This window comes from Biomphalaria glabrata, chromosome 10, assembly GCF_947242115.1.
Source record: "Biomphalaria glabrata chromosome 10, xgBioGlab47.1, whole genome shotgun sequence".
NCBI lineage: Eukaryota > Metazoa > Mollusca > Gastropoda > Planorbidae > Biomphalaria > Biomphalaria glabrata.
In genome coordinates this window covers 26,287,837-26,301,761 of record NC_074720.1, presented here as the reverse complement: position 1 = coordinate 26,301,761, position 13,925 = coordinate 26,287,837, and the positions used below count along the sequence as shown (strand labels likewise).

The window sequence follows — 13,925 nt, the reverse complement described above, 5'->3', positions numbered from 1 at the left end:
TCCCATAAGACCTTCTGTATAGTGATCTAATAGAAGGCTCGAGAGCAGCATGGCCCCCACTAGTAAGGTGTACTGGAATGACTTCTTTAGTCAAGGCCACCACTAGTAAGGTGTACTGGAATGAATTCTTTAGTCAAGGCCTCCACTAGTAAGGTGTACTGGAATGACTTCTTTAGTCAAGGCCTCCACTAGTAAGGTGTACTGGAATGACTTCTTTAGTTAAGGCCCCCACTAGTAAGGTGTACTGGAATGACTTCTTTAATCAAGGCCCCCACTAGTAAGGTGTACTGGAATGACTTCTTTAGTCAAGGCCCCCACTAGTAAGGTGTACTGGAATGACTTCTTTAGTCAAGGCCTCCACTAGTAAGGTGTACTGGAATGACTTCTTTAGTCAAGGCCCCCACTAGTAAGGTGTACTGGAATGACTTCTTTAGGCAAGGCCTCCACTAGTAAGGTGTACTGGAATGACTTCTTTAGTCAAGGCCCCCACTAGTAAGGTGTACTGGAATGACTTCTTTAGTCAAGGCCTCCACTAGTAAGATGTACTGGAATGACTTCTTTAGTCAAGGCCTCCACTAGTAAGGTGTACTGGAATGACTTCTTTATTCAAGGCCTCCACTAGTAAGGTGTACTGGAATGACTTCTTTAGTCAAGGCCTCCACTAGTAAGGTGTACTGGAATGACTTCTTTAGTCAAGCCCCCCACTAGTAAGGTGTACTGGAATGACTTCTTTAATCAAGGCCCCCACTAGTAAGGTGTACTGGAATGACTTCTTTAATCAAGGCCCCCACTAGTAAGGTGTACTGGAATGACTTCTTTATTCAAGGCCTCCACTAGTAAGGTGTACTGGAATGACTTCTTTAATCAAGGCCCCCACTAGTAAGGTGTACTGGAATGACTTCTTTAGTCAAGGCCTCCACTAGTAAGGTGTACTGGAATGACTTCTTTAGTCAAGGCCCCCACTAGTAAGGTGTACTGGAATGACTTCTTTAGTCAAGGCCTCCACTAGTAAGGTGTACTGGAATGACTTCTTTAGTCAAGCCCTCCACTAGTAAGGTGTACTGGAATGACTTCTTTAATCAAGGCCCCCACTAGTAAGGTGTACTGGAATGACTTTAGTCAAGGCCCCCACTAGTAAGGTGTACTGGAATGACTTCTTTAGTCAAGCCCTCCACTAGTAAGGTGTACTGGAATGACTTCTTTAATCAAGGCCCCCACTAGTAAGGTGTACTGGAATGACTTTAGTCAAGGCCCCCACTAGTAAGGTGTACTGGAATGACTTCTTTAGTCAAGGCCCCCACTAGTAAGGTGTACTGGAATGACTTCTTTAGTCAAGGCCTCCACTAGTAAGGTGTACTGGAATGACTTCTTTAGTCAAGGCCTCCACTAGTAAGATGTACTGGAATGACTTCTTTAGTCAAGGCCTCCACTAGTAAGGTGTACTGGAATGACTTCTTTAGTCAAGGCCTCCACTAGTAAGGTGTACTGGAATGACTTCTTTAGTCAAGCCCTCCACTAGTAAGGTGTACTGGAATGACTTCCTTAGTCAAGGCCTCCACTAGTAAGGTGTACTGGAATGACTTCTTTAGTCAAGCCCCCCACTAGTAAGGTGTACTGGAATGACTTCTTTAGTCAAGGCCTCCACTAGTAAGGTGTACTGGAATGACTTCTTTAGTCAAGGCCTCCACTAGTAAGGTGTACTGGAATGACTTCTTTAGTCAAGTCCTCCACTAGTAAGGTGTACAGGAATGACTTCTTTAGTCAAGCCCCCCACTAGTAAGGTGTACTGGAATGACTTCTTTAGTCAAGTCCTCCACTAGTAAGGTGTACTGGAATGACTTCTTTAGTCAAGGCCTCCACTAGTAAGGTGTACTGGAATGACTTCTTTAGTCAAGGCCTCCTCTAGTAAGGTGTACTGGAATGACTTCTTTAGTCAAGGCCTCCTCTAGTAAGGTGTACTGGAATGACTTCTTTAGTCAAGGCCTCCACTAGTAAGGTGTACTGGAATGACTTCTTTATTCAAGGCCCCCACTAGTAAGGTGTACTGGAATGACTTCTTTAGTCAAGGCCTCCACTAGTAAGGTGTACTGGAATGACTTCTTTAGTCAAGGCCTCCACTAGTAAGGTGTACTGGAATGACTTCTTTAGTCAAGGCCTCCACTAGTAAGGTGTACTGGAATGACTTCTTTAGTCAAGGCCTCCTCTAGTAAGGTGTACTGGAATGACTTCTTTAGTCAAGGCCTCCTCTAGTAAGGTGTACTGGAATGACTTCTTTAGTCAAGTAACGAAGTATCAAATGCCACAGAGGATTTTTATTTTCAAAGTGTGTGTGTGTGTGTGTCGCTTTATCAATGATACGATATATGTTTGAGTGCCAGATGACAACGATATTTTGATGTTACGATGAAATTATGTTGAGCAGACAATGCTTTTGAAATGTTTTAATTTTGTACATTTCTTGTCAAATGAGATCAGCCATCATCAGAAAACACAGGTCACAAAAAAAAGCTGTCAGCTCTGCTGCAGACTCAATCTACCAGTGTCTTGTATGCTAACGGTTTTTCAAAGAAAATATCTGACTTCGTAGCTATCTTCCAGTTGATTAGAAATAGGATTGTGCTGATCTTCCAGTTGATTAGAAATTAGATTGTGCTTATTTTCCAGTTGATTAGAAATGAGATTGTGCTGATCTTCCAGTTGATTAGAAATGAGATTGTGCTGATCTTCCAGTTGATTAGAAATGAGATTGTGCTGATCTTCCAGTTGATTAGAAATGAGATTGTGCTGATCTTCGAGCACGAAGAGCTATTATTAATACTAGTCGACCGGCGGCGTAGCATTCGCCGCTATTTTGCTGGGCCGGCCTTAGGCCACTGCAACCAATGCGACCGCAGTGGGCCCCGCACTTTCATAGAACCCGCACTTTCATAGGACCCGCGCTAATTCAAGGTGTATAAGTTATTAAATTAAACCATTTTATCACTTAAAACAGATTTCCCGCGCCCTCATGTTGATTTACCAGGAGCTCCTGGAAATCTCCCGAAATTGCACAATATACGAAATAGTCCTTAAAATATACGGAAATATATAGACAAAATTAGCCGTAATTATGTAATCTGGTGAAAGAAGTTTCTCGCGCCTCAAACTAATGAAGAATTACTTGAGGTCAACAATTTTCAAAGATAGATTAAAACATTTGGTAATTCTTGCTATTGAGCGTGATCTATGTAGGAAACAGAATTATTATGATATACTGTATGACTTTGTTGCACGCAAGGCTCGTAAAGTAATACTGTACGTAGTAATGAATGAATAAAATGCAAAGACGAATTTATTTTCTAATACAAACTCTTAAATATCACTTATTATCCGCTTCCCTACCCAAACTGCGCCCCGTGAAATCCGTTTCGCATAGGGCTCCACAATGGTTAAGTCCGGCCCTGCTATTTAGTATACAGTATACAGCGCTATACAGTAGGACCACCTTGACATTAGAGTTAAAGATTCTTATTTTAGTCTTGTTTGAGATGTGAAGAGATTTCCAGATTGGTTTTAGCTGTGTAAATGTCTGACGCGTTAGATTTATACGACGTTTAATGTCTTCATCTGTTCCACCTGATACACTGACTACACTCCCAATGTATATAAATTATTTACTTGGTCTATGGTCTGAGAATCCAGTTCTATGTCTCAGGGGCGTAGCTAGGAAATTGGAGGCCCGGGGTATTGTCCTCTTTGGGGGCCCCTTGCATTTTGACATTCAACATCATGACATGAGATAATGTACTTAATAAATATATAGGCCTACATTCTAATTGGTACAATATATCAGTAAAATAAACAAGAAATAATCATTAGGTCGAGAGGCCAAGTGCGCTTGAACTTGGCTTGGCTTGGCTACCTAGAAGGGGGCTCGAGGTTCGACACCCAACTCGGGCAGAGTTGTGTTACTGAGCGCCTATAGGCAGCACGGAAAACCAACTCCTAGATACCCCCTCCCCCCCCCACTGGTACACAAATGAGATTGGACCAAAAGCGCTCTGAGCATGCTATAAGCATGAAAGTAGCGCTATATAAAAGCTATAATAATAATAATAAGAAGAAGAATAAGAATCTTTTAATGAATAATACCGCTGTTTTTTGTGGGTTTTTTTGGGGGGAAAATAATACACAATTAACAAATCTCAATTCAAATCCCTTCACGTCGTGCTTTCTGTGCAGCAAAGACATCTATAACATCATTTACATCGATACTGTCTAGTATTTGTAACTTCACTGACATTAAAGCAATGCTAAGCCTTTCTTGCGTCATTGTGCTCCTGAGATAGTTTTTGATTTTCTTGAGCTTTGAGAATGATCTCTGAAGTGATCTGATTTAGAAGTATTCTAATGAATGTTGCAAGGTTTGAGCACACATCATTACCATATGAAGCCAGCTTCCTCAATATGTTAATTTGTGATTGTGGCACTTGTTTGTTGATGAAAAGTGCTCGTGCATCAATGACATTGAACAAGCGATTTGCCTGTATTTCATGAAACAGGAAAAAGTAACACGGTTTTTCATCAGCGTGTAATCCTCCATAGACTCCAAGAGGTGTCTTTGTTCAAGAAGAAACTCAAAGGTGTCCACATGGTTTTCCAGCCTTTGGAATCTGTCCTTCATCTCCATATGAAATCTTTCCAGCACTTCTGTAGCAACACGTTTGAATTGCAGTTCTATTGACAGTACTACATCAGAACTCAACTTCCCATCAAGTCTTTTCTTTCTTCTGGTTATTCTGATTACAAGAACTCCATAGCATTCACCACCTTCTTTTGCTTTTTAGATGGATTGGGTGATCAGTTTCGTCAGTTTTTATCATCAATTTGCAGAAAGCATGAAAGGGTTTTAATTTCTTCAGCAACTTCCCTATGTGCAGTTCAGACGTTTGAAGTTTCTTCTGAACTATATTAATTGGGCGAATGAGATTTGACCAGAATTCCAGATATTCATGTACAGTTCCAAAAAAGGTGACAATTGCTGGATCTATCTCAGCAGAATGAAGAGCTGCCAGGTTCAGAGAGTGATTATCACAGTTCAGAAATGTTGCCTTTGGATTTATTACTAAGAGACGTTTCTGCAGGTCACGTAAGCTTGAGTTTGTTTTTGCAAAATACTTAATAGCTGCTGCTACTCGCTTCAGAATATCTCTCCAATACTGCTGATTTTTTTCTAAATTAGCGCATGAAACCTATGTAACAGTTCATCTGGTTCTGCCTTAAGCTTTTCTTCTTCTAACTTCCTCTTCCTTCTACATGTTCTTTCAGTCTCTCAGGTTTCTTCCATTTTGGTGCAACCAACTCCAGGTTGGCTCAGAAAACAGTACACATGCCAAACAAAACAGACATCCCAAGTGTGGAGAGAAGAGGAGCCAAGATCGGTTGCAGATATTTCCTGTTGGAAGTTTTCTAGTGAACCATGATGTCAAAATTCGTGATTTATTTTGGGTACACTCTACTGGAAACAAATACCGTTCATCTTTGTTTTGGAAAAATGCGCTACCCTTAAACAGAATTTTGCTCGCAGTTCTTCAGATAATATTCTAGGCTGGATATATCCGAAGTCTTTGTACTTAATTACAGCTTCTTCCACTTCTGGAGAAAGTGATTTTGGAAGACCATCACTTAACTCATCATCACTTACTTCAGATGTTTTCTCTGATTGTGGTAAAACGTATTCTTCCGGAGTCTCTTCAGCACTACTTCTCTCATCAAGAGACATTTTGACGTCTTCGACTGCTGTATCTTTGTATGCTGGGCCGCCTCGAGGATTGTGGCCACATGCGTGCAAAATTAAAAAATGCCGCCCCCACCCTTTTTTTTTTAAATTCATTAAGACTGAGCTTGACACTATTCCTAAAGCGCTCTTTGATTTAAATCTATTTTTGTAGACCATTCCTTTTTCTTTCATATTCGTATCGTTGTCGTATTCCCATGCCCTCTAAGATGTTTTATTTTCAATTTTAACTTTGCATTTTTTTTTAAAGAATGTAATGAAAAAGAAAAGAAACTTAGTCTTAATTATAACACAATATTTAGGTGTTATTTCTCATTTATATTTTAAAACACTATGTATAGAATCCAAAAACAGGAAATGACATTTCACCGAAAATAATGGGCTTTTTTTTTCCAAAATAATGTTGTCTACATAAACTTTAAGCGTTGTAAAAGTTTCTTCCTGGAGATGGAAATGAAGGTGCGGCAGGTTTTTGCTCAAGTCGGCAAGGAGTTGAATTCAGGGCGGTACTCGGCGCTAAGCGTATTCTGGCCTTTTTTTCTTAGTAAGAAGAGATAATTTTTTTTAAATGCTAATATTGATGTGTTTTCTTTCAGAACGCACTGTTCATCCTAATAAAAAAAAAAGTCGAGGGCCATATTAAATCTTATAATAAAGAGGCAGCTCTGGCCAATAGTATTATGCGAGCGACATTCTAGGTAGGCCTACATATTGCGCACATACGTCTGTAATGATCGTGATCTTTTTAAGACTATTCTTAGTGTTAAGTAAGACGTCTCAGTGGCGGACGTTTTTGTGATCTTTCCTTTACGTCTTGCTCGTCCAAACTATTGAGCGAAGAAGAGAATTATATATAGATATTAATATTATTATTAAACTCACTGTATATAAATGCCGCCATTTTTACCAACTCCTTCCGTTGAGTTGCTTGACATAGATCTCAAACACTATGATGGAGGACATGTTGTTGTTGTTGTTGTTGTTTACTACTGCAGCTGAGAACGAGATAAAGATCCAATGATTGTGTTTCCTCCCTCAGGTCAATACAACTCTCACACTACAACCGTATAGACACACACGCACATTTTATTTGTAAACATCGGCACGACTCTATATCCACCAGACTCAAAAGATTTAGGCATGCATAGCAATAGAAACATAAAACGCATCGGAGGATAAAATGTGTATAAAAAGTGTATAAAACGTTATGTTGTTTCCTTTGTTCTGTGTTTACTGTCAGGGCTGATTCTCAAATTTAAAAAAAAAAAAGGTGTACAAAAGGTGTTAAAGAGAAAGAGTTCTAGTCGTTGCTTCAAACTGGTAACAAGACTAATGGTCGTGTGATAAATGTAGCTTATGGTGCGATCCCATTCACGCCATTTCGGTGGCTGCCTCTGAGTTTGTTTAAAAACACATACTTTCTTTCTAATCTTGTTATGCTAATCAATCATTGTATCGGAAGAAACTTTCTCACACTGTGAAGTTGAAGTTCAGGTTTCTATCACACTATATCACACTAATTATAGAATCTTCATTTTCAAACTTACATCGCATTCAAGAGTGAAACGTTGCGACATTCCTAAATGTTCTAATTACATCACGTGATAGAGAAGTGTCCATTGAAATCATTCACTATTGTATCCTGATCATTAATCGGATAAAAGCGTTAACTATAAAAAACTGCATCAATTATTTTGAATCAATCATGTAGTCAACTTTGGTTCCTTTTCCCTATATAACATAATTAGTTCATTACAAACGGATTCATTAGCTAATTAGTTATTTTATTTATTGATTCATCTGTTGTCATTGACAGTGATTAAATGTGCAAATTATCTTTTGTATCCTAGAATGTAAAGTTAGAGAAATCATGTGTACAACAAGAGTTTTACCAGACAGACAGACCAAGTAACTTTAAATAAGCTCGGTAAAAAATGAATGCCCGCCTGGGCAGAAGCCACCCACTTTTTACCGCCATTCTTCTTCCGAGTACTTTTGAAAAATAATTATCTTCCTTGTGTACTTTTATTTGTTCATCTTTTCATTGGTACTTCCTCTTTGTTTTCCAGCCTTTTAAACCGGACAATAGTGTGTCAAGAAGAAGTAATAGATCAATGTCAAAGTAACATGAAATGGAAGTCACTACATCTGACATCAGCTCAAAATAGTTTACTCAGCAGACGTGAAGAATTTCAAAACAATTGTCACAGTAGGTGATCAGCTTTGAATTCCCTCCCTTTGTTCCTTAAGTCTGCCTTGTGAGACACACATGTTTTTGTTTTGCTTCAAAACGTACATTTAGACAATAAGTGTTCAGAATTTAAAAAAAAGGACTACGTTTTATTAATAGAAATTTGTAACGAATTACCGTTCTCAACATTTGTTTAGCATTGCACAACGTTTAACTAGCAAAGTTTAGCATTGCACAACGTTTAACTAGCAAAGTTTAGCATTGCACAACGTTTAACTAGCAAAGTTTAGCATTGCACAACGTTTAACTAGCAAAGTTTAGCATTGCACAACGTTTAACTAGCAAAGTTTAGCATTGCACAACGTTTAACTAGCATATTTGTTTTGTTCAACTTTTACGTTTGAACTTTTTATTTTCAATTAAAAAAAAAAAGTTTTTGTTAGTACCCTAGACCTAAACTACGTGTCTCTGGTTTGTACAAAGTATAATCATGTCAATAGTTAAAATGTCTTTCAGTAGATTTGAGTACAATCTATTTTATGCAGGTGAGATCATGTGTGCAGATATAGGTCAGTGTAGAATATATATGGAGAAGATTGCCGAAGCGATGGAGCAAGACAGAGTGTTCGAAGCCTGTGGGTAAGTCACGCCCTACACTAAGATCAAATACACTTTAAAAAACATTTCTAAAACAGCATGTAGTATTGTATTGTTTTTTTCTTCCTAACTATTGTGACCTTCCCAAACCATTTCCCTCAGCTGTAGAACTTACGACAAAACAAAATGTCTGATTAAATAAGATTCAAGGTTTAGGATACATTAAAAGTATGAACATTTTTACAAAGCTTATATCAGCATCAAACCTAAAATCAACTCACTTTGTCTGTCTGTCTGTCTGGTAACAAAAAATTTGTCAGAGGAAATGCTCCCGTCGCCTCTGCGTGGCACCTCCGTGGAAACGTCCGCCCGGGGAAGTGGAAAGGCCAAGTACGAGAGCAAACAGGGCTCCCAGTGAGCTACCCCACAGATATGTTCTAGCCAGTGTACCTGCACGTGGTGGGGATGTGAGAAAGGCGTGCTAACCAGTCCGATACCCATTGCGTCGATACCCAACGGGGGTCATACAGGTGGTGATGACTCCCCGACAGGGGCAATTGCACATTATAGGAATATGGAGGACCAGCCGTGGGCTCGGCTTCCGGCCTCGCATGGGTGAAGGAACACATTGAGTTGGCTTAAGGTACCGTGTCCCATGACCAAACGGATGATCATCTTGTTGAAGGTCTTCAGACAAAGAGGTCGGTGAAGGAACACATTGAGTTGGCTTAAGGTACCGTGTCCCATGACCTAACGGATGATCATCTTGTTGAAGGTCTTCAGACAAAGAGGTCGGTGAAGAGCCTATTCCTCATTCTGACCACGAAATAAAATCCTGTCCATAAAAGGGATGCGTTTCATCTCGAACCTTCAGTGGACATCTATACGGTAAAAGTGTAGACTCGTTCTTTCTCCCACACCCAATCTCGGAATCAAGCGGAAATGGTGCACAATTATTTCTTGTATCTGACCAAGAATCAATAAAAAGAAAGATTACAAAGACAGTTAGTGTGAAAACGTCTCGACTGTTTTTTGTTATGTCCGAAATGGATTTGATGAAACCTTCTTTAGAGCACTTGAAGCAATGATTTTAAGTCAATCAGAGAAAAGTGCGCCATCAAAATCCCATTCTGTACCCTAGAGATTTAGCATCTTTTGGTGTACGATAAACAAGTTTCGCCAAAAAGCGAGATCTTATTGATAAAACAATGAAAAAAAACTGTAACGTGACAACCATCATGAATTAAACATGAGATCGTAAATTATATAGAAGAGATAGAGCACCACGTGGCTAAATGTTGTTTGTTTACGATTGGTGAATGAGGTCTATTTATAACAATATTTCCCAGAGCACACAGGTCCATTGTTTGTGTGTAGCGCAACTTTCATGCTTAAAGAATGCTCAGGGCGCTTGGTCCAATCTCTTTTGTGGACCAGTTGGGGGAAGGGGGGTAGGGTATCTGGGAGGTTTCCGTGCTGCCTTTTCAAAGGCTCATAAAAAAAATAATAAAGTTGCTCGAGTCTAAATTTGAACTCCAGTTCCTGAGCCTCTGGAATGGAAGGTACTTAAAAAAAGAAAGTTTTATAGTTATCTATTGTTTTTTTTAGGAAACCTCAGAATTAGCGCTATTCAATTTTAGCTTTGTCATCATAGGAATCCTTGGGCCTTATAGTTATCAATTGTTAGTTTACAATTTTTTGCAAACTATTTTACTCTCTACAAAGGCTTTTTTTACCTTAAGCTTATTAATTTTTTTTATATAAAACAAAATAGGTGAACCGACAAAATAGCGTCGACAAAATAGCGCCAAATTTCCCGACAAAATAGCGCTAGACAAAATAGGGCGGACTTATGCCATATTTGCAGAGAACAAAAGTACTTTAAATTTTATATCATTCCCCTTTTTCACCAATGTTTAAAATGCATAACGTACTAAAAATAAGATTTTGAAATGTGGTGACCCCGTTCAAGCAGTGAGGGAATTTCTAGGTGACATTTCCAGCCATTTAACTTGGTGAAAGTTTGTGTGTGTGTGTGTGTGTGTATAAATCTGACAAGTATCTTTGCCTGTTTTCAAAATACACTTTTGGAATGTAAATAAATGATATATTTTGAGATTGTTCATTTTAGCTTATTATAATTTTTGTTTACTGTTTGCATATTTATGTTTGAAGATATCTAAAGTGTTTCCTGCAAAATGACTGAAAAATAATGATAACATTAAAATATTGGCTCTATTCCTATTTTACGATATGTAAAGTATTTCTTTCAAAATGACTGAAATATATTTTTTCTGCGCTATTTTGTCGGGGTACCAACACAATAAAATAATTAAGAATAATTGATTTGCTACTTTGTTATCTTTTTTATTGATTCATGTTTTTGTCATTGACAATGAGGACCTGCAAAGTTTCAACTTAAATAAAAACTGGGAGAAATAACATTCGCGGGATTCCACCCAGACAGACTGACTTGATATAATATAGATATATTTAAAGAAACTCTTGCATTAATTAATTTCTTCTAGGCCTATAATAAATGCTAGAAATCTGTTCATGATTCTCTAACAATGTCTCCAGCTACCTGAAGGCCAATATCCAGTGTTTAAGGTTGGCGGTGGCGGATTGTAATCGTGAAGACTCTTTTGATCCTGTCATGCTGGACAACTACACATTAACTTTGAAAGATTCCGAAAACAAATGGCAAAAAGACTGTGACAATGTGTATATCGTCCAAGGTTAGTCAGTGTGACAATGTGTATATCGTCCAAGGTTAGTCAGTGTGACAATGTGTATATCGTCCAAGGTTAGTCAGTGTGACAGTGGGTATAGTGTCCAAGGTTAGTCAGTGTGACAATGTGTATATCGTCCAAGGTTAGTCAGTGTGACAGTGGGTATAGTGTCCAAGGTTAGTCAGTGTGACAATGTGTATATCGTCCAAGGTTAGTCAGTGTGACAATGTGTATAGTGTCCAAGGTTAGTCAATGTGACAATGTGTATATCGTCCAAGGTTAGTCAGTGTGACAATGTGTATAGTGTTCAAGGTTAGTCAATGTGACAATGTGTATATCGTCCAAGGTTAGTCAGTGTGACAATGTGTATAGTGTTCAAGGTTAGTCAATGTGACAATGTGTATATCGTCCAAGGTTAGTCAGTGTGACAATATGTATATCGTCCAAGGTTAGTCAGTGTGACAATGTGTATAGTGTCCAAGGTTAGTCAGTGTGACAATGTGTAGTGTCCAAGGTTAGTCAGTGTGACAATGTGTATAATGTCCAAGGTTAGTCATTGTGACAATGTGTATAGTGTTCAAGGTTAGTCAATGTGACAATGTGTATATCGTCCAAGGTTAGTCAGTGTGACAATATGTATATCGTCCAAGGTTAGTCAGTGTGACAATGTGTATAATGTCCAAGGTTAGTCAATGTGACAATGTGTATATCGTCCAAGGTTAGTCAGTGTGACAATATGTATATCGTCCAAGGTTAGTCAGTGTGACAATGTGTATAATGTCCAAGGTTAGTCAGTGTGACAATGTGTATATCGTCCAAGGTTAGTCAGTGTGACAATATGTATATCGTCCAAGGTTAGTCAGTGTGACAATGTGTATAATGTCCAAGGTTAGTCAGTGTGACAATGTGTATATCGTCCAAGGTTAGTCAGTGTGACAATGTGTATATCGTCCAAGGTTAGTCAGTGTGACAATTTGTATAACTTCCAAGGTTAGTCGGGATCTTTGGGCGCCTCTGAGTCTTCCCTCATTAACCGTTGACCACAGAAACAGACAACCTTTATATCATCTGCCCCATAGATCTCAAGGTCTGAAAGGGGAACTTTACTTTTTACTTTCCAAGGTTAGTCATTGGGATACATGTCTATGCCTGTTTTCCAACGTTGAAGGTAATATTGAAACAGTGACTTGTTGAATAGATTTCAAATATTGAACGTGGACCTCGTCTAACGTCCATTGGTCTGGAAATCAATTCATTCCAAGTATGACATCAGCGTTGACTTATGGGATCAATGTCACGATAGAATGAACATACCTGCCTTTAATGGGATCAATGTCACGAAAGAATGAACATACCTGCCTTTAATGGGATCAATGTCACGAAAGAATGAACATACCTGCCTTTAATGGGATCAATGTCACGATAGAATGAACATACCTGCCTTTAATGGGATCAATGTCACGATAGAATGAACATACCTGCCTTTAATGGGATCAATGTCACGATAGAATGAACATACCTGCCTTTAATGGGATCAATGTCACGATAGAATGAACATACCTGCCTTTAATGGGATCAATGTCACGATAGAATGAACATACCTGCCTTTAATGGGATCAATGTCACGAAAGAATGAACATACCTGCCTTTAATGGGATCAATGTCACGATAGAATGAACATACCTGCCTTTAATGGGATCAATGTCACGATAGAATGAACATACCTGCCTTTAATGGGATCAATGTCACGATAGAATGAACATACCTGCCTTTAATGGGATCAATGTCACGATAGAATGAACATACCTGCCTTTAATGGGATCAATGTCACGAAAGAATGAACATACCTGCCTTTAATGGATAGACTAATGTTCAACTGTAGACCAGCAGCTAAAACAGCTTCATCCCCGTAGTGGAAAAGATAAACTTGCAAGGGAGCATCATATACATAGGAAGGAAAATCTCACATGAAAGTCCAGGCGTAAACCCAGAAACCGCCGCGATCTCAAACATAAAGACCAATGGCAGTGGCGTCGTTAGGGTGTTGAAGGGCGCGGACCGGGTGACATCCATCAAGGGGTAATAGAGAAGTCAAAAGAAAACAATTTTGCCAATGCTGAATATATTTTAAAGAATTTTTTTTTGTAATTGTAGTTGGGAGTGATACCATTCTGTAATCACACCTAGTTTTACCTGGTATAAGCGGTCTGTCCATGGAGCTTCAATGCCCAATTTTTGTAACATTTATTCTGTTATTAACATCTATAAGACCTGGACTATGCCGACTCCATTTGCAACAAAGGGCTCAGGCCAAACTGACCAAACTCTTGGAAGTAAAGAAGAATATTGAACTTCTAATCAACAAAAAGAAAACAGGAGTTATGAAGATCAATAACAAACAAGGGAACCCAATCGTACTATAGGTAGACTCTTTGTTACAGAGCACTTCACTTATCTGAGAAGTAAGGTACACTGGAACTGTTGACGATGTACACAATCGCATTGATCAAGTTAGGTTTGCCTTTGCCACTCTTGAAACTATCTGCCTCTTGGAAGCACTGTCTCTGCAGAACAAGATCCAAATCTTGAACACAAACATTAAGTCGGTTCTTTGATACAGTTCTGAGAC

General features: G+C 38.8%; 1 protein-coding gene across 3 annotated transcripts in view; it reads left to right on the top strand.

The window, feature by feature from the left end:
• The window catches only part of LOC129928788 (uncharacterized), a 44,140-nt gene that overhangs the window by 21,179 nt on the left and 9,036 nt on the right, over positions 1-13,925 (top strand). For all 3 annotated transcript variants that reach the window (XR_008780248.1, XR_008780249.1, XM_056044683.1), the window contains 3 exons: positions 7,846-7,985; positions 8,513-8,606; positions 11,145-11,302. Coding sequence is in view for 1 of the 3 variants with exons in the window: in XM_056044683.1 (XP_055900658.1) it covers positions 7,846-7,985; positions 8,513-8,606; positions 11,145-11,302 (392 nt within the window). In the remaining 2 variants the exon portion in view is untranslated. The remainder of the gene's footprint in view (positions 1-7,845; positions 7,986-8,512; positions 8,607-11,144; positions 11,303-13,925) is intronic.